Raw genomic sequence first — 19,953 nt, 5'->3', positions numbered from 1 at the left:
GATTTAAATGGGGACACAAGACACCTGGACCACCCTATGGTCTAACACTGGTGAGACAAGACCATGTAGAAGGCTGTCTCTGGTGTGGGTCAATCAGTTTCAAAGACAAGGCAGAAATTATCAGAGCATGTTTGTTTGCATGTTCACCACTGTGTGTGCTTAATGGAGACTCAATGCCTTGCAAATGGTTTCTATTTGGTGTTTGCAAATCTTATCACCTCCTGTTTTATTGCCAGGAAGGGTAAAAACCTATTGTTATATTGTTGCATTATTTTGATACTTGGCTTAAAAAAAGGTCCCATAGATACCACCCTGTATCCTGTATGCCGGTGATGCTGCTGATGCTGCGTTGGCAGTGGTGCACGAACCACAAATCAACAAATACTCACTCAGCACGTTCCTCAATGTACACCGTTCGGAGGGGTTGGAGGTCCCTGGACCAAAATTCCACGAGAAATTAACCCCCACCGCCCCCACCCCTTCCCATCCCTGGTCAACCCATCGGCTCGCCCACTCCCTCCTCCACTAATCCCCCCGCCCTCCCCCTCGCTCTCCGCCTCCCTCCTCCTCCTCTCCGCTCTCCTACCCCCCTGCGTGTCCTCTCTTAGAGGACGACGCGAGCGAGCGAGCGGAGATTTCGAGAGCGGGAGTCGAGGAGGGAAGGAAAAGGGCCACGCGAAGGACCGGGGCGCTGTGAGAGGCCACGTGGGGAGTGAGTGGAAGGAGGAGGTGGACGAGAGCGGAGGGTGGCGGGAGAGGGTTCTGCTGCTGGAGAGAAGCGATCATGTCTCCTGCGCGCGGTCTATTGCTGGCCTGCCTCCTCTGTCTTCACGCGCAATCGGTGGGTCGTCTTGGTGACACTATACCGTCCACCAACCATATTCATCAGGATTATAAGACGCACTTTACCCCGTCTGTATTGGAACAGAAAAGGCGTGGGTGGGACTTAAAATCGAGTAAGTGTATACGTGCGTTTGTTTGTCTGACCTACGAAGCGGGCTACCCGAGTTCGATTCCCGCTCACGACCAATACCAGTGACGATTATCTGAACCAGTCCTGGGCCTCCCGTAGGACGACTCAGCCTCAAATGAGTACCTGGTCCTATGCTCAAACATCGCCACTGGGGAGACAAAGACGGTCGGTCGTGGTGCTGGCCACTCACCCCCTCCTGTACCGTTCCGGCCTTCGTGGGTGCTCGCAAACAGCACTTGCCCCTACAGTCTGTTAAAACACTATACGGGTGGGAGTCTTTGTCTGTGTGTGTGTGTCTGACCAAATTTTTATAACTTTGTTGACACCGGGCACAAGTTCGGGGGTTGCGTCTTACTTTCCGGTTCATCTTATAATCTGGAACATACGGTCGTTGTTGGATCAGATCAGATCAGGGATGATAGGAAGCCGTTTACTGTATCGTTATCTGCAGCAGCAATGTAATCATGGTCATTACCCCCATGATCGACGCCACCACCACCACCACCGCTGTAGTTTCCAAGCCCTTCAGTGTAAAGTTCGAGCTTCATTATTCAACTACAACCCAGCGTCTCTACTCCGAAAGAAGGACTTTTGTCTGACACATGCTATACATCTTCTTACAGGGTTCCAGATTCTGTGCGAACAAATGTGATGGGTTACTTAATTTGAGCAACTACCGTATCCTCCTGATCATAACTCGCACTGCAATGCAACACGCAACCAGCGCAGTTGGCCACGTACGGTGCGAAATAAGTTAAATGTACATACATACACACAGATTATAAGATGCTCCCCTCACTCGTACCTTTAACCGCATGTAGGGGAAGGGAATCATATAATCTGGAGAAGACAAAATCGGGCTCCAGCTTAAATCATTTGTTTTTTTTTGTGGAGAGATGCTTAGTTTATGATTTATATATTTCTAAAGTATTTTAACTGGCCATGTAACAATCTATTTAAACGCATTATTACGCTCACGATATATTATTCATCGAGTCGTCGCGTGATTATTGATCGTTCATACAAGCGACATGCATCATCATCATTGCCAAACCATGCTCAATCCACTGCTGGATGAAGGCCTCCTCCACAAGCCCCCCTGTCTCGCCACCTCTCACGGCTGTGGTTGGTTTGGCCCGGACTCGCTCCACCGTCTGTCGCTACTGGCTGGTGAAGGGGGGCACCTTGCCTTGGTATGGGTGCCCCTGTGACAGTCCAACAACCCAGGTCTACCGGGCACCGTGGCGTCTCGGTGGCGAGATGTTAACCGCCTCGCGGGAGGTCGTGGGCTCGAACCCGACCCTGATACCTGCTGTATATTTGAAGTTTGCGTGTTTTTCTCTCTCCCTGTTTGGTGCGTGGATTTTTCTCCGGGTCCTCCGCTTTTTTTCCCCCTCCACTTTTAGAATCAACGTGCGTTTTCAGTATTTGGCTGCTATCAATTTCCACGCGATAAGCCACTTCATTGAGCTATCATTTGTGGCGAGGTCGCTTCTGAAAAAGAGCCGTATATAGCTCATTGGGCCTTATCTGGTAAAATAAAATAAAAAAAATAGAGTTTTACCAAAGCATTCACTTCACCAAATCAAAGCAGTGTACCGTGGAACAAGCCCCATTAAATCACGACCACAACTCTAATAATAAATTAAGATCACATTTAAAGTGGAAAAAATTTGTTTACACAAAATTGCCAATGCAGGGTCCCTGATATACAATGTGGCTCGCTTTGCTAAACAATCATTAGGGAGGTATGTGGGTTCATTAGCTCTGATTAGAAAACACCACTGGCTCCTTACATGGCATCGGCGCTGCCAAGACATTTCGCAGAGGAATTGCTTTTTTTTCCCTGATGTGGTGGTGGGACACAGTTCCCAAGCAAATTCATTATTTTACTAGAGCCTTGTGAGAATGCCCTCGCAAGCAGTGACCTTTTTTTGCTGCGTTCCCATAAAGAAACATGTCATGTAAAAAATTTTTTATGAAATGCAATCGGGCAGCACAAAAAGTTAAAACACAGCAATGACCACCGAGGGAGGTCTCATCGGGAGGTCTTCTTAAGCCACACGATGGCCCCAAGAGTCGGCAGGAGTGAGCCGTATGCATTGTGTGCGTCACGTGATGATGATGATGGGGAGCGGGAGTGTAGCGGTTAGCGCGCCGCGCTACGAACCTGGCGACACCAGTGACGATTACGTGAACCGGTCCTGATCCTCCCTTATGTCGACTCAGCCTCAAATGAAGCAATTAGCGGAACCCCGGGATCCCATCACTGCCCCTGGGTGGGAAAAACCGCGTAGCGACACGAGTCTTGCCTTACCGACAACAAAACTAGTTTCAATCGATTGGCCTCTTCGAGAGCTACTCGGGGCACTAAGTTTCGTAAAAAGTTGAAAAATTACATAAACACGTTAAATTCACTGCCTGGGGGGGGCGGCGGGCTCGCCTTGGCAAAGAAGCTGAGGATCAACGGCTGACGGGAGGGCCTCGTCGCCGCGCGCGACTGCGGCAGACGCCCCCTGGGCTTGCGTTTGGCCGGTGGGGTGGCGCCCATCGTGTCGATCGCCGCCTGCTGCTGCTGGCGCTTGTTGGTGCGAGTCTGGGCGGGCGGCGCGTTGCTGGCGGGATCACGAGTGGGGCGGACTGAAAAATAATAATTATTGACCTGATTTTTGCGGGCCCCCGGGGTCCCGCCAAATGATTCAAATGAGTAACTGGTGCGATGTGTGAACATTGCCACGAGAGAGACAAAGGCGGCCGGGCGTGGTGCTGGCCACCCACCCCCTCGTGTGCCGTGTCGGCCTTCATAGGCGCTGTTAAGGATATACGTGGAATCTTTGTCTTTGTTTATGGTGGTGGTGATGATGATGATAGTTTTCAAGTAATTTTCTGCAACGTTGGCATGTGAGTAGGCTCTGCCCGTCCGTCTGTTCGTCTCTGTAAAAGAGGGGGGTGGGTGGTTCACGAAGACTCAATCTAATGACCCGGCACGGCGGTGAACCTACGGTCAGAACGCCCCCCCCCCCTCCCACTCCGTGACCTACACGGTAAACATCAATGGACATTTTTGCCACAGCGGTGGCCCTACATCTCAGCCACGCGCGAAATTCACGACCCGGAGGGGGGGCGAAAGAGAAACGATTCCTGGGCAAACGCCGAGCGGTTGGCACCCCCTGGAGGCCGCGGCGCCCCCCCCCCCCAAGTTTATTTTTTATTTGTGTTGTTTGCGGCGCGAAGAGCCAAGCCAACATTGGAGCTCGGCGGCGCTAATTGGATACCCGGTTCCCGACACATGACGCTGGCTGGCTCCGTTTGCCGCGGTCACACAGCGGTGGCGGCGACACCCCACCCCGCCGCCCCCCACTCCACCGCGGTGTTGGTTTTTCACGTGCCGCCGCTGCTGCCGACAGCGTTTAACGTGCGGGCGGTTCGCGAGTTGATGCCAATGCGGCGGGGGGGGGGGGGGAATGCCCTTGTTTGTCAACCGCGCGGCGCTTCTGAAATCTTTTGAATTCGCGCACCGCCGCGAGCGACGCGCGTGACCCACGGGCTGCGTGCGCGCGCGTGCGTTTGGGCACCGTGCCGACATTCATGGGTGCCCCCGGCGGCCTGAAATGCTGCGTGGTGATCGTGTTGGGGACCTTTCTCTACTCCCCCCCCCCCCTGTTCTCCACTCACTCTCGCTTCTCTCCCTTTCTCTCTTTGCCCCCCCCCCCACCCCCACCCCCCCGTGTTAACGCTTCTGCCCCGATGTGAGCTGCCAATAAAAAAAATCGAGGCTATTCATAGACCGCCGTCGTTCTGGCGAACCTGCCAGAAGCAGCGTGGACGGCTGCTGCCTTTTACGTCGGAGGCACGGAGGGGGTCGATGTGGTGGGGGGTGGGGGGGGGGAGGGCTCCCCTACAGGAGTAGCAAGCAGCAGGAAATCACCACACACACACACATTGCGCAACTTCGCAGCCAACATTTTTTTTAAATGATCCCTGTAATAATAATCATGATATGAGGGGCGTGGAAACAGCCAGGAAGCAGAGTGATGTCGGTGGAGTGAAGCCAGGAAGGAGAGTGATGTCGGTGTCACGGTGTGCAGAGCTCAATTTATCGTGGAACGGTCTCCAGGAGAATGATAATCTGTACTTAAACTGGAGAGGAATCCGATGAGCTAATAAGCTCCTTTTTCACAGATGTTCAGTAGGGGCGGTTAAGAACGTTACAAAAAACAACCAATGCAACAACGCGATACGATTGGGTGGGAACAACAATTCTGCGTCGCTGCCCCGGACAGCTGCAGCTGAAATGAGATCTCCCTGGAGCTGTGCGGGTTGTAGGTGCGAACCCAGCGCGCGCTGAGGTTAATGTGGACGCGTGTCGAGGTTCAAACCGTCCTCTGCATGGAACGGATCGCGATTTTGCGCGTCCAAGAATATGGTCGACAGTTCGGTCATCGGCGTTAGTCATCTCCGGCTTGCGACTGTGGCTGTCCAGAACAGACCGCACGACACGCAACCACGCAGCGTCCGAGACGCAGATATACACGAAGGAGACCACCGCAGCGATGGTGATGCCACTAACTCCGCTGCCTCCTGACGCGGTTGTCTGGGCCCTGACCACCTGAATGCGAAATTGTAGTTGTGTTGCTCTGCGTCTGCGATCAGCAGCCGTACGACAAGACGCATAATAAGATCATCATCGACAGCCATGATCGATCCACTGCTTGAACGAAGGCCTCCCCGAGCAGCTGGAGCATCTGCTTTAACTCCTTGCGCGTGTGGGCGGGTGTCATCTCGAACGTGAGTGCCTAAAGTTGCAGAAACGGCGTCGCTTTGGACGCGCGCACCGAGGAGGACGAAACCACCACGGCGTCGCCGTCCCAGCTCTGATGAGAGAGTCCAAACCACAGTGGCTAATTTGGTTGATGCGTACGGCGCCTTGAATCCGAACGGCGTAGGGAGGACGGATGATCGCGTCGTTCCATCTCTTTCTCTCTCGCTCTCTCTGGTCCGCGAGGCGGCTGTGGGATTCTCTCCGCTGTTTATTTTCTGCGCTCGATCAGATTTCAATTTTCACGTCGCCATTCTCTGGACTACCAACAGCTGTCGAGAGCCCGTGCCTCCAAACACCACGTCATGTCCCCTCCCTCACTCCCCTCACTCCATCGCCCCCACCTCTATCTCTCTACACACACTCCCTCTCCATTTCACTCCCACCTCTCACTCCTCTCTCCCCATCCACCCCATCTCTCTCACTTTCTCCTAACATATCCATCCACCCCCCCCCCCAACTGTCTGCCTGCACAACCCTTCCCCCGTTCCTCATCTATCCACACATCGATCCCTTGAGCGCCAACTCCTATCGTTGAGGGGTTTTTTTTGCCGTGGCTTAAAAGTGACGGAGTGCCCTGCGTCGGTTTCATTGACTTTTTAGCGGTCGAATCATTCGCGTGGCCGAAGGTCAGGAGGTCGTTGCGACTCACGCCCTGAATGCTGTTGACGGCACCGTAACCTGCCCATGGATTCCGTCCATAGCGCTCGAGCCCGCAGCTGCTGCAAAGCTGATGGCTGACCTCTGAGGTACATTCATCCATCAGCACCGCCTCGGTTTAGGTCTTCCCCTTGGTCACCGGACTCTGGATGTCACTCCAATGCCCAATTTGGTCACCGAACTCTGGATGTCACTCCAATGCCCACTTTGGTGACCTCCTCCTCCTCATCCTCCTCCCTCCTCCTACCTCCCTGCACCACGAGTCCCAACCAGCGGAACCTCCTCTTCATGATTGTACCTTTAGCTTTACTGCCACATTCTATACCCAACTTGCAAGCTGTTTACCCTTCTCCTTCGCTATACTACACCCCGCCTCCACCACCCATCACGAATGAACCACAGTACCTCGCTCATCTCGTCAAGGACCATAAAACCATCACGCGAAAACCGGTCATCCTCACAGCGGCTTTTGACCGTCCATCAAACAAAGGCGGTGGTCACCGCATCGCGCGATCTTCGATGCGTTTCGGCGGCCGTCTGGAACGCTCTTTCATCCGATAGTAGGAAGCCACTGGATCTGTACACTTTTAAATCGAGGATGAAAACTCATTTTGTTTAGAGCTGCTTTGTGTGTTCAGTTTGTTGTCCTTCCCCCACACCTCTGATTAGCACGGTTGGCTACGTACGGTGGGAAAGAAGTTCAACACAGGTACATACGTACTTCAGAAGCTCTTCTTCACAATGACATCTCACAACATTTCACTGCCATATTCCAGTCACAACCTCCAACATTTCTAGCAATGATAGGTACTAATAGGGCAGAATCTTATTTTGTATAAAGTAAATTCAGCACGATCTTGGTGGGTTTTAGATGATGATGATGATGATAATAATAATAATAGCATAAATGTTTTTTTTTAATACAAGGATTTGTTTCATCGCATTAAATAATAAAGAACATTTTTTCAATCACACGTTAGAAAGTTGATAGTCTCAGCCTGTGGACATCAATGACTGCACCAAACAAACCAACAACCATTAGCCCATGAGGCCACATTTCGTTTTTGCACTTAATGTGGCTAAATTCCCGCCGTGAGTTCTGACCATCGTGCAACAAACGAGCTATCCCAGAGCAGAGTGTGCGGGAAGCGTGTGGCTGCATTCTGCTGCGTGGAGATTAACAAGGCCACTTGAAAGATGTTGACTGGGTAAATCGTGTGAAGCTTCAGCCGCTGTCTGCCACACGGGGGTGGTGGGGGTGCTGGGGGGGGGAAGCTGAGGGGGGGGGGCTGGGGGAGAGGGGGGAAGCTGGGGGGGGTGGGGGGAGGGGGGAAGCTGGGAGGATGCTGGGGGGTGGTGGGCGAAGCACATCCCTGCGATCATTCCCAATGGATTATGTATTTCATGACATTCAGCCGATAGCATAACAGGAATAAAACGAGCGGAGGGGAGGCGAAGGGGGGAATCTGGGAGGGTGTGGGAAAGAAAGTTGCCTTGTGATGCCACGTGATATCTCGTTACAGCCACGCAACCCCTTAGCTGACGCTGTGCCCAGCTTGCTTTCAAATCCCTCGATCCCTTGAAGGCCCCGTTGCCTTTTGTGGACGGCGTGGTAAAATTAGTGGACCGACTTCTTGTGTCCATTGCTTTTTATTTATTGTTATTGCCACTCCGCGTGGCCTGCTGTGGGGCTATTGCGTGCGTCCGTGCTGTGACGGTTTGCACGGCGTGGATTTGCAATCCAGAGGTCGCTGGTATTGAATCCATCTCCCAGCGCGGAATTTGTAACAACGGTGCATGCAGATTTCTTAAATCCCCTCCCACTGCCTGTAACCGACGTGATGTTATGATAATAGGATTTTCCTTTTTCTGGTAATAAAACCGTGTGTTAAGATGTTAAAACACCGAACTGATACCTTTGCAAGGAATCATGTCACTGCATTAACCACATATACTTGTGGTGAACGTGCAAAGAAAAAAACATGCTCTGACAGCATGTGCATTGTCTTTGAAACTGATTGGTCCACACCAGAGACAGCTTTCTTTAGAGCCTAGGCTCAAACAGTGGTAACTGTTAACTGTTTGAGACTAGGCTCTAAAGAAAGCTCTCTCTGGTGTGGACCAATCAGTTTCACATATTGTCAAAACAACTAATATTATTTTGTATTTTACCAGGTAACGCCACTTGGCTACACATCTCTGTTTCAGAAGCGGCCTAGCTATAACAAATGATAGCTCAACGAAGTGGCTTATCGCGTGGAAATGTACCCCAGCCACATACTCTGAACGCGTGTTTTTTTTAAATATGGAGAAAAAAAACGGAGGACCCGGAGAAAAATCCACACCACCATGGGGAGAACGTGCAATCTCCAAATATACAGCAGGCGTCAGGGTCGGGATCGAACCCACATCCTGCTGTATAATAGGCGAGGAAGTTAACATCTCCTAGCCACCGTGGCACTTATTAGGGATGATAACCAACGGACGGAACCGGTGATCGAATTGCAACCAGAGCGGGGAATACACCCACTAGCCAACCACCGCCGAGATGGAGCGATGAAATACGTTTTGTGAGCCGGAGTGAGATCGGTTGTGGCATCGGATGACAATAGCATGGGGGAGGTGTTCATCTAGCAGTGAATTGATCATGGCCGAAATGAGTATGATGGTGGCAATATTAAACATTGATTTATGGAAATGCCACAAACATTTGGCCGGTCCTCAGAACAGTCTCAATTATTTTCCTTCCGCCCGTTGGCAACGTGGGAACCAGGACCAGTGATCCGTCACGGCGAAGGGATTCATCAGCGTCGCGTGACCGTAAGCCGGCATCGTCCTGCACAGGCGGTGGCGTCGTTCTCCCAATGTTGGCCACGTCCGGCCAACCTTCAAAGGGGCCAAACAGATGAAAATGTTTTTCACGGAGGCTTTCGCGAACAATGTCATCCATAATACAGGCTTTTTGTGGGGGGTTAGAAACGTCGTACTCAGATTGTAAATGTTGTGGCTTGGCTCTCCAACACACCGGTGTTGCTGCACTTAGTGACGAATTGGCCACGTTCTGTTTACGTGACAACCCTTGGCTAATTTGCTGTGTCGGGTGGTGGCGGGTTTAACGACACATTTAGATATGTACGCGATCTGACCCCAAAAAAACAACCTGTATTATGGAAGACGAAAATGTTCCACGTGCCAGATCTGGGCTGCGAGGCGGATTGGGCAGCGGAGGCCACCCAAGCTGGCCGGGTAATCAGCAGCCGTTGTCCAGCAGTGGACAGACCATGGCTGATGATGAAGATGACGATGATGTATCAGTGGAAGGCAAGTGGTGCGGTGGTGAAACCGCGTCGTGCACAATCATAAAGTTGCGGATTCAAATCCCGTGGTCGATCAAATGGGTGCCACTTTCTCGGGAAGGCAGTCGTGGTCTTATGGATAGAGTGGGCCCTGCTGTGGGAATGTGGAATTTACACCACTCGCTCGGGGGGGGGGAGGGGGGGGTAGACTGTTAACAGAAGTCGAGCGTCGGCTCGGATTAATTTCTCACCGAGTATATTCCGAGTCGCGACTGGACTGGAGTAAGCGTCACGTGCCATTGCGAGAAAAAAACATTCCGCCGTGCTGTTGCTGAGCCAGAGAGACGCAACTGAATTTAACCCCTTGTGCCACCCCACTATCACGTGAGCAAATCCCCATGTCCCTCTGTCCACGCAACCCCTTTCCCCCCTGTTCCCATCTCGCCGTACCCCCCATGCCCCCATGCCCCCCTGTCCCCATGCCCCTTGTCCCCGTATGCCTATCTCCCCATGCCCCTGTGTCCCCCGTGTCCTCATACCCTGAGTCCTCTTTGCCGCTGTGTCCCCACGTCCCCGTGTCCCCTTGTCCCAATGCCTCCACGTGCGTTGAACTTCGTTTTGCACCGCGCGTAGACAAACCCGTGCTGCCACGTCCTCCGCCTTCTCCGCTTGTCTCCACGTTCCCATGCCACCTGTCTCCACGTTCCCATGCCACCTGTCTCCACGTTCCCATGCCACCTGTCTTCACGTTCCCATGCCACCTGTCTCCACGTTCCCATGCCACCTGTCTTCACGTTCCCATGCCACCTGTCTCCACGTTCCCATGCCACCTGTCTCCACGTTCCCATGCCACCTGTCTCCACGTTCCCATGCCACCTGTCTCCACGTTCCCATGCCACCTGTCTCCACGTTCCCATGCCACCTGTCTCCACGTTCCCATGCCACCTGTCTCCACGTTCCCATGCCACCTGTCTCCACGTTCCCATGCCACTTGTCTCCACGTTCCCATGCCACCTGTCTCCACGTTCCCATGCCACCTGTCTCCACGTTCCCATGCCACCTGTCTCCACGTTCCCATGCCACCGCGATGCCAATATCCCCATGCCCCCTTGTGTGCCAGGGCTCCGCAGGGAGGGTCACGAACGGGGACCGTGCCCTCGCCAATGCAGGCGGCCGTCTCGTGCCGTACTACGGCCGCACCGATCCAGGTAACCGGGGGCGGCTCCTGGGGAGGGACTGCCGATCTCACTGCGCCACTCGTAGACACAGACGCCGCGCCCGGCCGCCTTTGTCTCCCCAGTGCTGATGCTTACACACACACCGCAGCGGGTGACGCATTTCAGGCTGAGTGGACCTAGAGGAGGCCCCCAGGACCGCTTAGGATAATCACCACTGTTGTTGTTGTTGTTGTTTTTGGCCGTGAACAGGGATCGAACTCATGTTGCCGGGTTCGTGCTAACGGCTACACCACCGCACCCCTCCCCCACACACATTTACTCACCTCGGCGTATTGCGCAATACGATAAAACTGAGAACAATGTTGACTTGGCAACCGCTCAAACTCGGGCACGATTTTTCACGTTCATTTTGGATAACCTCGCAGGAGACCGATCGGCTCAAGAATCCAAACACTCCCAGCACGTTAGCCAGAGAGGAATTATCTCCATGAGGCCGTGGCCACGGATCGCGCCCTGCACTGTCAACCCCAGCAAATCCGGAGTTCGACTCCCGGCCACGGCTAACATCAGTGGCAAAAGTGACGTCTGGCGCGGTGCCGGGATCCCGCGACCCCGAGCCAATCGCCACCTTTGCCAATGCCTATTGAGCAGCGTGGTGAAGTATGGTCATGACCGACACGGTGTGAAGAAGTCCTTCGTCCAGCAGTGGAGAGGCAAAGGACTATACATTATGATTATTATTATACACATCTATGCCCATGGCCATATCGTTTTCAATGCATACGATCTTGCCAGACCACCGAGTATGAAACGGGTTGCTATAGGCTGCTGCGGGGCTACACACATTGGCAGCACAGGGCAGTGCAGCGAATTTAATTGTTGGATGGTACCACTGCTCGGTCTATGCGTCCCACCTTCATCGATCCGCACTGACCAGCCTGGTGAAGTATGGTCAAATAATCCCACAGCGTGGAGAGGCTGTCATCCAGAAGCAAATTGGCAAAAGGGTTGTAATTAATCATTGTTCTTAGTATTTCCATTTCTGTAGGCTTGCAGGAACACGTGTGTGTCTATATATAAATAGCGGTAGTGTAGTGGGTAGCACACTGCCCTATGAACTCAGCTGCCCGAGTTTGATTCCCGCTCTCGACCAATAATAGCGGCGAATATTTTAACCGTCCATGGGCCTCCTCTAGGTCGACGTAGCCTTATAAATGTGTACCTGGTGCGGTATGTAAACGTCAGTGCTGCGGAGACAAAGGCGCTCGCTCACAACACTTGCCCCAACAGTCTGGTAAAGGCTATAGGGGGATCTTTGTCTTGTCGGTGTGTGCAGAGCAGCTGTGCCGGCTGATGAAGTGCCGGAAACCTGCGGGATCCGTGTGCCACGTGGTGACCACGGAGAACGGCACACGCATCCCCAAATGCATGTGTCCTAAGACTTGCCCCGGGTAAGTTAGACTCCTGCATGTGATCACTCGTCGGGGGTTGGGGGTGCAGAATTCATGATCGATTCACAATGCACAGGGACACAAAAAGCAGTTCTAAAGAAGTTAGATGTGGCCATCTAACTTCTTTAGAACTGCTTTTTGTGTTCATATTGTCGTCACCCCCCCCCCCCACCGCACCTCCCATTAGCACGGTCGGCTACGCATGGTGCGTAAGAAGTTCAACATAGATGCGTACGGCCCAGGTCTGGTGCCCTTTGAAGGCTGGCCCAGGTGGCCCACGTGACGCTGCTGTCGTAGGGGGCGCAGTTGGCTCATGGTCATGTGAGGCTGACGCCCGCTGCGCTCCCTCCCGTACGCAGCCAACCGATTAGCACGGTTGGCTGACGCCCGGTGCTGAAAGAAGTTCAACACAAGGTCCGTGCCGTGCCGTGCGTGGTACAGCGAGCAGAAGGCTGTTTGCAGCGCGTACGGGCGGCAGTACGACAACGCGTGCCTGCTGTACAAGGAGGCGTGCAGGAGGCGCAGACGAATCGGCATCTCCTACTACGGCGAGTGCATAGGTGGGGCATGCGTGTCTGTGTGTGTGTGTGTGTCTGTGTGGGGAGCGATAGTGTAGCGGTTAGCGCGCTGCGCTATGAACCTGGCGACCCGGGTTCGATTCCCGCTCACGACCAACACCAGTGACGATTATCTGAACCGGTCCCGGGCCTCCCCTAGGTCGAATCAGCCTCAAATGAGTACCTGGTGCGGTGTGTAAACATCGCCACTAGGGAGACAAAGGCGGTCGGGCGTGGTGCTGGCCACCCACCCCCTCGTGTACCGTTCTGGCCTTCATAGGTGCTCGCTAACAGCACTTGCCCCTACAGTCTGTTACAGGCTATATGGGGGATCTTTGTCTTTGTTTGTGTGTCTGTGTGTCTGTGCGTGTGTGCACGTGGGGAGCGTTAGGGTAGCGTGATGCTGGCCAACCCTCCCCTTCGTGTGCTGTTCCGGCCTTCATCGGTGCTCGCTTAACAGCACTTGTCCCAACAGTCAGTTAGAGGCTATACGGGCGGATCTTTGTCCTTGTGCTCTATAATAGCTCTCTTACTCTAGAGTCTGCACTAGAGATCTCCACTGCTGAGGCCGTGCTGCACGCGGCCCTCGCCATGGTCACCCCGTGGTTCACCCCGTGGTGCCCTCGTGGTCCCCCCGTGGTCACCCCGTGGTCACCCCGTGGTGCCCTCGTGGTCACCCCGTGGTCACCTCGTGGTGCCCTCGTGGTCACCCCGTGGTCACCCCGTGGTGCCCTCGTGGTCCCCTCGTGGTCACCCCGTGGTGCCCTCGTGGTCCCCCCGTGGTCACCCCGTGGTCCCCCCGTGGTCACCCCGTGGTGCCCTCGTGGTCACCCCGTGGTCACCCCGTGCCCCCCCCCCCCCCCCCCCCCGTGCAGCCAGGCAGGGCGCGTGCTCGGACGCCGAGGGCGGCCAGTTCCCGTTCCGCCTGCTCGAGTGGTTCCTGCACCTCAAGGAGATCGACGCATTCGGCACCGTCGACCCCAGCTCCTCGCAGGCGACGCTCGACAAGCAGCAGCGCACGCTGCTCGCCGCGGTGAGCGGGGGGGGTTGAGTGCTCCCATCTCTTGAAACCTGCAAACAAAAACAAAAAAAACGTGCTGCTGTTTTGTTGAATGGCGTTGAATTATGTTTTTGTTTGACATGGAATATCAGCTCCGCACCTCCACCCACCTCCTCCCCCCCCACCCCTAACCCCGTGCTTGCGGGCCGCGTGGTTGCAGTGGAAGTTTGCGACGCTGGATCGCGAGGGAGACGGCGAGCTGAGCCGCCGTGACATCAAGGACCTCCGCTTTCGCCTCATGCCCCTCGAGCACTGCGCCGAGCAGTTCTTCCGGTGCCACGCATCCCTTCTTCACTCGCTCGCACCCATCCTTGACTCCCTCGTATCCCTTCCATCTCTCCTGCCGCCCATCCTTTCTCACGACTCTCTTGTATCCCATCCCATTCATCCTTGCTATCCCATCGCAGATCCTAACCCCTCCACCCCATCCCTCCAATCCCTACCGCCTCCAAACATTCCAACACCTTGCACCCATTCAATTCCTTCCAACGTCTCATTCCTCCCGTCTTTTCCCTCGATCCTGCATTCCATATCACCTATCTCTCACCTGCGTTCTTGTATCACATCCCTGCAATCTCTGCTCCCCTCCCCCCCCCACCGACATCAAATGAGTACCTGGTGCGGTGTGTAAACATCGCCACTAGGGAGATAAAGGCGGCCGGGAGTGGTGCTGGCCACCCACCCCCTCGTGTGCCGTGCCGGCCCTCATAGGCGCTCGCTGACGGCACTTTCCCCGAGAGGTATTTTAACGTTCTACGGGTGGGGGGTGGGGGGTCTATGCCCTTTATCTTTGTTGTGTGCGTGGGCAGGTCATGTGACAAGGACGACGATAAGATGATCTCGGAGGAGGAGTGGACAAGCTGCCTGGTGGAGCGATCTGAGAGTTGGTACGAGACCTTCATGTGTAAGTGCTCCGGCCCAACGGCTGATCTCGACTGTCTAACTTTCACTAGGCAAGGCCCGCTGAGCTGTACGGCGCCTTTTTCAAAGGCGACCTGGCCACTCGTGATAGCTCGACGAATTGGCTTGTCGTGTGGAAATAAATAGCGGCCACGTACTCTGAAGGCATTTCTGTACACGTGGAGGGAAAAACCGGTGGACCCGGACACGCAAACTCCAAATATACATGAGTCAGGGTCAGGATGGAACCCACGACCTCCTGTATACCAGGCGAGAGAGATTACATCTCGCCACTGCCTCTGTTTATCTGTCTGTGCATCTGTCTGGCCCTCTGTCAATAACGTGGAGGAGGGGTGGGAGGGGGTGGTGGGTTTCACGATAACTCTCGTAATGATGATACAATGCGAGTGAAACTCGGGTCCAAAAAAAAATTGCCTTACTGTTAGCGAAGTGCCCTCGAGAAAACCAGCCACGTTGGTCGAAGCGTCGCGCACACAAAAAAAAAATCGCGGACGAAAAAGCGGTTGCGAAAACTCCGTTAAAAAACCCACCTGTGTCTTGGAACGCAGGGTCGTTATTGTTCATCGATTACGTCTACTCCGTGTGCGGTGACGAGTCGCGCTTAAGAGTGCCATTGCGGGCGTTGCGTGTTGCTGTGCCGCAGCAAAGAAGATGGGTCCAGGCGGGGAGTGGATCGAGTCGTGAGGGAGCTGTCGCCGAGCTGAGCGAGGGATCCTCTGCAGCGTGCCGCTCGCCCCCTCGTCCAGCCCCTGTGTGTGACCCCCACCCCCCACCCCCCTCCCCCCACAACCATTCACCTCCTCCGCCGTTTTCCTGCACACCGCCCGCTCGCACACTCTGCTCGAGGAGATGCTAGCCCAGTGGTCTTCATTGCCAGGTTCCGCGGGGCCACTGGCGGGCCCCTGGTGGCCTTTAGTGCGGGCCTCTGACGTCTTGTCGGCGAAAGTGGGCCCCCTCTGAAAACGAGCGAAGAACGCTGCTCTATAGCCCCTCGGTTTGAACAACAGGCAAGTTGGGCAAACTTCTAAAAATTCCCAGTCCCCACTGCCTCCGTCCACCCAGCAGAGTCATAATGGTTTGCGCCGCAGATAGTCGATCGGCAGGTCGCGTATGGCGGGGTAAAGTGTGGGTACTCTCACCTTTTTCCAAGGCGCCTTGGACGGCGTGGAAGAGTAGGCCAAAAGCAGCCTCGGGCGGAGCTGTCTAGAGCTCCCTCTGGTGGAGGTCCTTCTGCCGGCAGTATGCGCGAGCGAGCATTTGCAGGGGCTGCGCCTTCACCTGCAACTTCGAGCATTCAGTGACGCCCATCTTCATCGGTGGCCCTGAGCCATTGGTAGTAATTCCACGTGCCTATGACTGAGAGCTCATTGCATTCATTGAGTGACCACTCACTGTTGACTTCCCCACGCAAACGGTGGTGTTTGTGACTTTATCGACACACCCCCCCATCCCCCCCCCCCCCCCCGGGATGAACCATGGGCTTGTAGTCTCCCGACGAATCGGCCCCTGGTTTTAAATACATCTTCATGCACCGGCAGGAATCCCGGGAGAGAGCAGGGCAGCTGGAAATCCTTTGGTCAGCCGACTTCTAAACTGAGGCGCCAGATTTGTGGAGGTGTCAAGACGCAAACCCGCCTTCGCCAACTCGACGGAGATCTGCTCGACCCTCAGTGTAATCCATTCAATCCGCGTTGCGTTCGAAGCTGGGATGTAGACAAAGACAAAAATCCCCCGGATAGCCTCAACAGACAATTTTTTTTTTGGTTTGGCGTAGGGTAGCACGTGCTGTTGGCGAGCTCGGTGTAGGCACACCCGCTCCCCAACGCGCACTCCCGGATATCGGCAGCGCAACATAGGCACACACTTTTCCCTGGCGGAGGCAAAGACGCACGCTCTGATAGCCCCTGCTCGAGACGCGAGTTGTTTTTGTGCGCGTCTTTGGGTAACCGCTCGGCTGTGTGCACGGCAAACGATGGTGCGGCCCCACCCGGTGGCATTTGAAGTGTCGTTTAGTGGTGTTACTGACATCTCGCCACAATGGCGAGATGTTAACTACCTCGCCTGGTATACAGGAGGTCCGTGGGTTTCGATCTGACGCATGCTGTATATTTAGAGTTTGCATGTTCTCCCCTCGGTCACGTGGATTTTTCTCTGGGTCCTACCGATTTTTCCTCTCCACATTTGGAATCAACATCGCGTGTTTAGAGAGAATGTTGCTGCTATACATTTCCACGTGGCGATGAGCCACTCCGTTGAGCTGTCATTGGTGATAGCCAGGTCGCTTCTGAAAAAAAGAGCTGTATAGCTCGGTGAGCCTTGCATGGTAAAAAAAAAAAGAACAAAAAATAATTTCGCTTGTAAACGAAGTTTTAGTTGAAGCAGGGTGAGATCTCCAGAGATTCACGCTGGGTTTCATTCGCAAGAGCGACCCCAGGGGGTCACCAATTTGACGACAAGCAAAATCCAGAGAATTGAAATGTTGTCTCTTTGGCTCTCAGTGAGCAAAGTCACCTCCAGTCATTATTTTAAATCATCACTGATCGTCAGCCCGAGTCCGTTGAGAACACCAATTGTCCATGTTGGCTTAGTTCTTAAGAATTTGATCACTGGCGTGCATTTACTATGTTACATTTATGCAGTACACCTCGTCTAACGAATACATATGTATCTATTTACTGTAGTAGTAGTATTATTATACATGTCAATCGCCTGCTGGATGAAGGCCTTCACCACTCCGCGTCCGTCATGGGAGTGTTGTTTGAGCATACTTCACCATTTTAACTAACCCAAAAACCTCTATTATGGATACTTCACCATGCTGGTCAAGTCGGGAGAAAGGTGAAAGGGAGGAGGGGTGAGCCGCAAACCATTCCGGGTATCGCTTTCCACTGATGTTGCCCACGGCCAGGAGTTGAACTCGGGTCGAGCCGGGTTCATAGTGCGCTCAGATGACCATCCACGGTACTGCTGCAATCCGCGATATACAGTTAGAGAAATATTTGAGTCTGGGCGCTTTAAAGTTGACAAACGTTTTCCTTGCCTCATGTCATCAAATTCATTTCGGAGACATCAGCAGCATATATTTCAAGATTAATATTTATAAAAATTGAGCATGCTTATATATAGGAATATTTATTTAGTCCGAAAACATTTTATTTACATGACCACAGTAATTACATTCAGGATCAACAAAATATGAATATGATCATTATCAATTCAAAATCCACCTCGCATTCAATTCTCGACAGTTTAATTGCATCGTATCACTTTGCCTCGAGCAGCCTTCACACAATGTATTTCACTCAAAGTTACTGTTCAAGTCTGAATAACACATATTTCGCGCACAGAGTATGTGACTCGAGTTTCTCTCGGGAACTTTGTAGGCAGATGCGATGGAACACTTCCCAAATGCAGTTTGTAGGAATTAATCGGGATCTTGCTCATCAGCAGGTCCTCGAATCCCATCATCCCAATCGTCTCCACGATCACTTAACAGTTTCGCAAGCCTCAATTTATACGCCACGATGGACAATCCCGTGCTTACTCCTTGGGCTCCTGACCCACGATGGCTGGGTTAACCGGAAGGATGCGATCACAGGTTAATTGGAACATCATCATCAGATGCACCAAGCAATGCGAGGACATCCGTACATTTCAGAACAACGTGTATCTCGTGCGTGATCAGACCATGGGCACTGTCTGCGTGGCGATCACGCAAGTCGTGTTTCACCACGCCTTAATGTCACGTGCGTTGCAATAAAAACAACTATCCAAAACATCTCAACATTGCGATTCCGTAGTTGAAATTCCCTTCGATAATGTGTTTTATTTAAGTCACATATAGACTCTGGTGTAGTGTTGTCACCTGTCCCAGATTTCCCTGAATCGTTATTTTGTGTGGGTAGCGACTGCAGCCCTGAGTTATCGGTCAGTCTTCGCCCGGGGTCATTACAAGTCGCGTAAATGTTAAATAATCGACCCCCCACGCGCACACAACAATGCGCTTCTTGTACCGTGAGCGCGATAAATCGATTCGAACCGATGCATTGGCTACGACAAATAATCGGTAATGATGAATCACTGGAATCGATGGACGATCGATGGCGTATCGATGACGACGACCTTGTCACATGCTTTCCAAACATTGCACACGTAAAACTAAGCCGTCCTGAACTAATTTACAACAACGGCGACCCGTACAATGCACCCGCGTTACATGGACCTACCGCCGTGCCGTGCCACAGGGAGGGAGGTTGGTCAATCGTTTCAATTTGTTCCCATTGACGTGAAACGCTGTTGAGGTTGAACCTTTTGATCTCCTTAAACCCCGCTCACTCATCCGTTACCCGCGCACGTGTTTTTTTTGTTCTGTAAGTTTGTGGCTTTCTCCCACCCCCCCCCCCCCCCAGAAGCACACAGTTCCACTCTCTATTGAATTGTCCCCGGGGCCACACCGGGGGACCCGACGTTCACATGTTGACGAAACGGACACAATCACACTCGCCACCGCCTTGGCAATCTGTCCCATTCGGTGGTGCTTGGTGGTGGTTGATGGTTGTGGTTGAAGGTAGTTAGTGGTGGTTGATGGTGGTGGTTGGTGGTGGTGGTGGTTGATGGTGGTGGTTGATGGTGGTGGTTGGTGGTGGTGGTTAGTGGTGGTTGGTGGTGGTGGTTGATGGTTGTGGTTGAAGGTAGTTAGTGGTGGTTGATGGTGGTGGTTGGTGGTGGTGGTTCGCGGTGGTTGGTGGTGGTGGTTGATGGTGGTGGTTAATGGTGATGGTTGGTGGTGGTGGTTAGTGGTGGTTGGTGGTGGTGGTTGATGGTTGTGGTTGAAGGTAGTTAGTGGTGGTTGATGGTGGTGGTTGGTGGTGGTGGTTCGCGGTGGTTGGTGGTGGTGGTTGATGGTGGTGGTTAATGGTGATGGTTGGTGGTGGTGGTTAGTGGTGGTTGGTGGTTGTGGTTGATGGTTGTGGTTGAAGGTAGTTAGTGGTGGTTGATGGTGGTGGTTGGTGGTGGTGGTTCGCGGTGGTTGGTGGTG

At 53.4% G+C, this 19,953-nt stretch overlaps 1 protein-coding gene across 1 annotated transcript; it reads left to right on the top strand.

Moving 5' to 3' along the window:
• Nucleotides 1-566: 566 nt before the first annotated feature.
• LOC116951025 (SPARC-like) lies at nt 567-18,699 on the top strand. The gene is made up of 8 exons (XM_032969297.2): nt 567-841; nt 10,869-10,956; nt 12,263-12,377; nt 12,819-12,937; nt 13,810-13,967; nt 14,155-14,267; nt 14,804-14,898; nt 15,559-18,699. Exons 1-8 carry the CDS (start codon nt 785-787, stop codon nt 15,597-15,599), a joined length of 786 nt encoding a protein of 261 aa, XP_032825188.1. The 5' UTR covers nt 567-784; the 3' UTR covers nt 15,600-18,699.
• Nucleotides 18,700-19,953: the final 1,254 nt, after the last annotated feature.

Source organism: Petromyzon marinus, chromosome 41, assembly GCF_048934315.1.
Source record: "Petromyzon marinus isolate PM22_M1 ecotype Great Lakes invasive population chromosome 41, UKy_Petmar_22M1.pri1.0, whole genome shotgun sequence".
NCBI lineage: Eukaryota > Metazoa > Chordata > Hyperoartia > Petromyzontiformes > Petromyzontidae > Petromyzon > Petromyzon marinus.
This window is presented reverse-complemented; position numbering and strand designations above follow the sequence as displayed.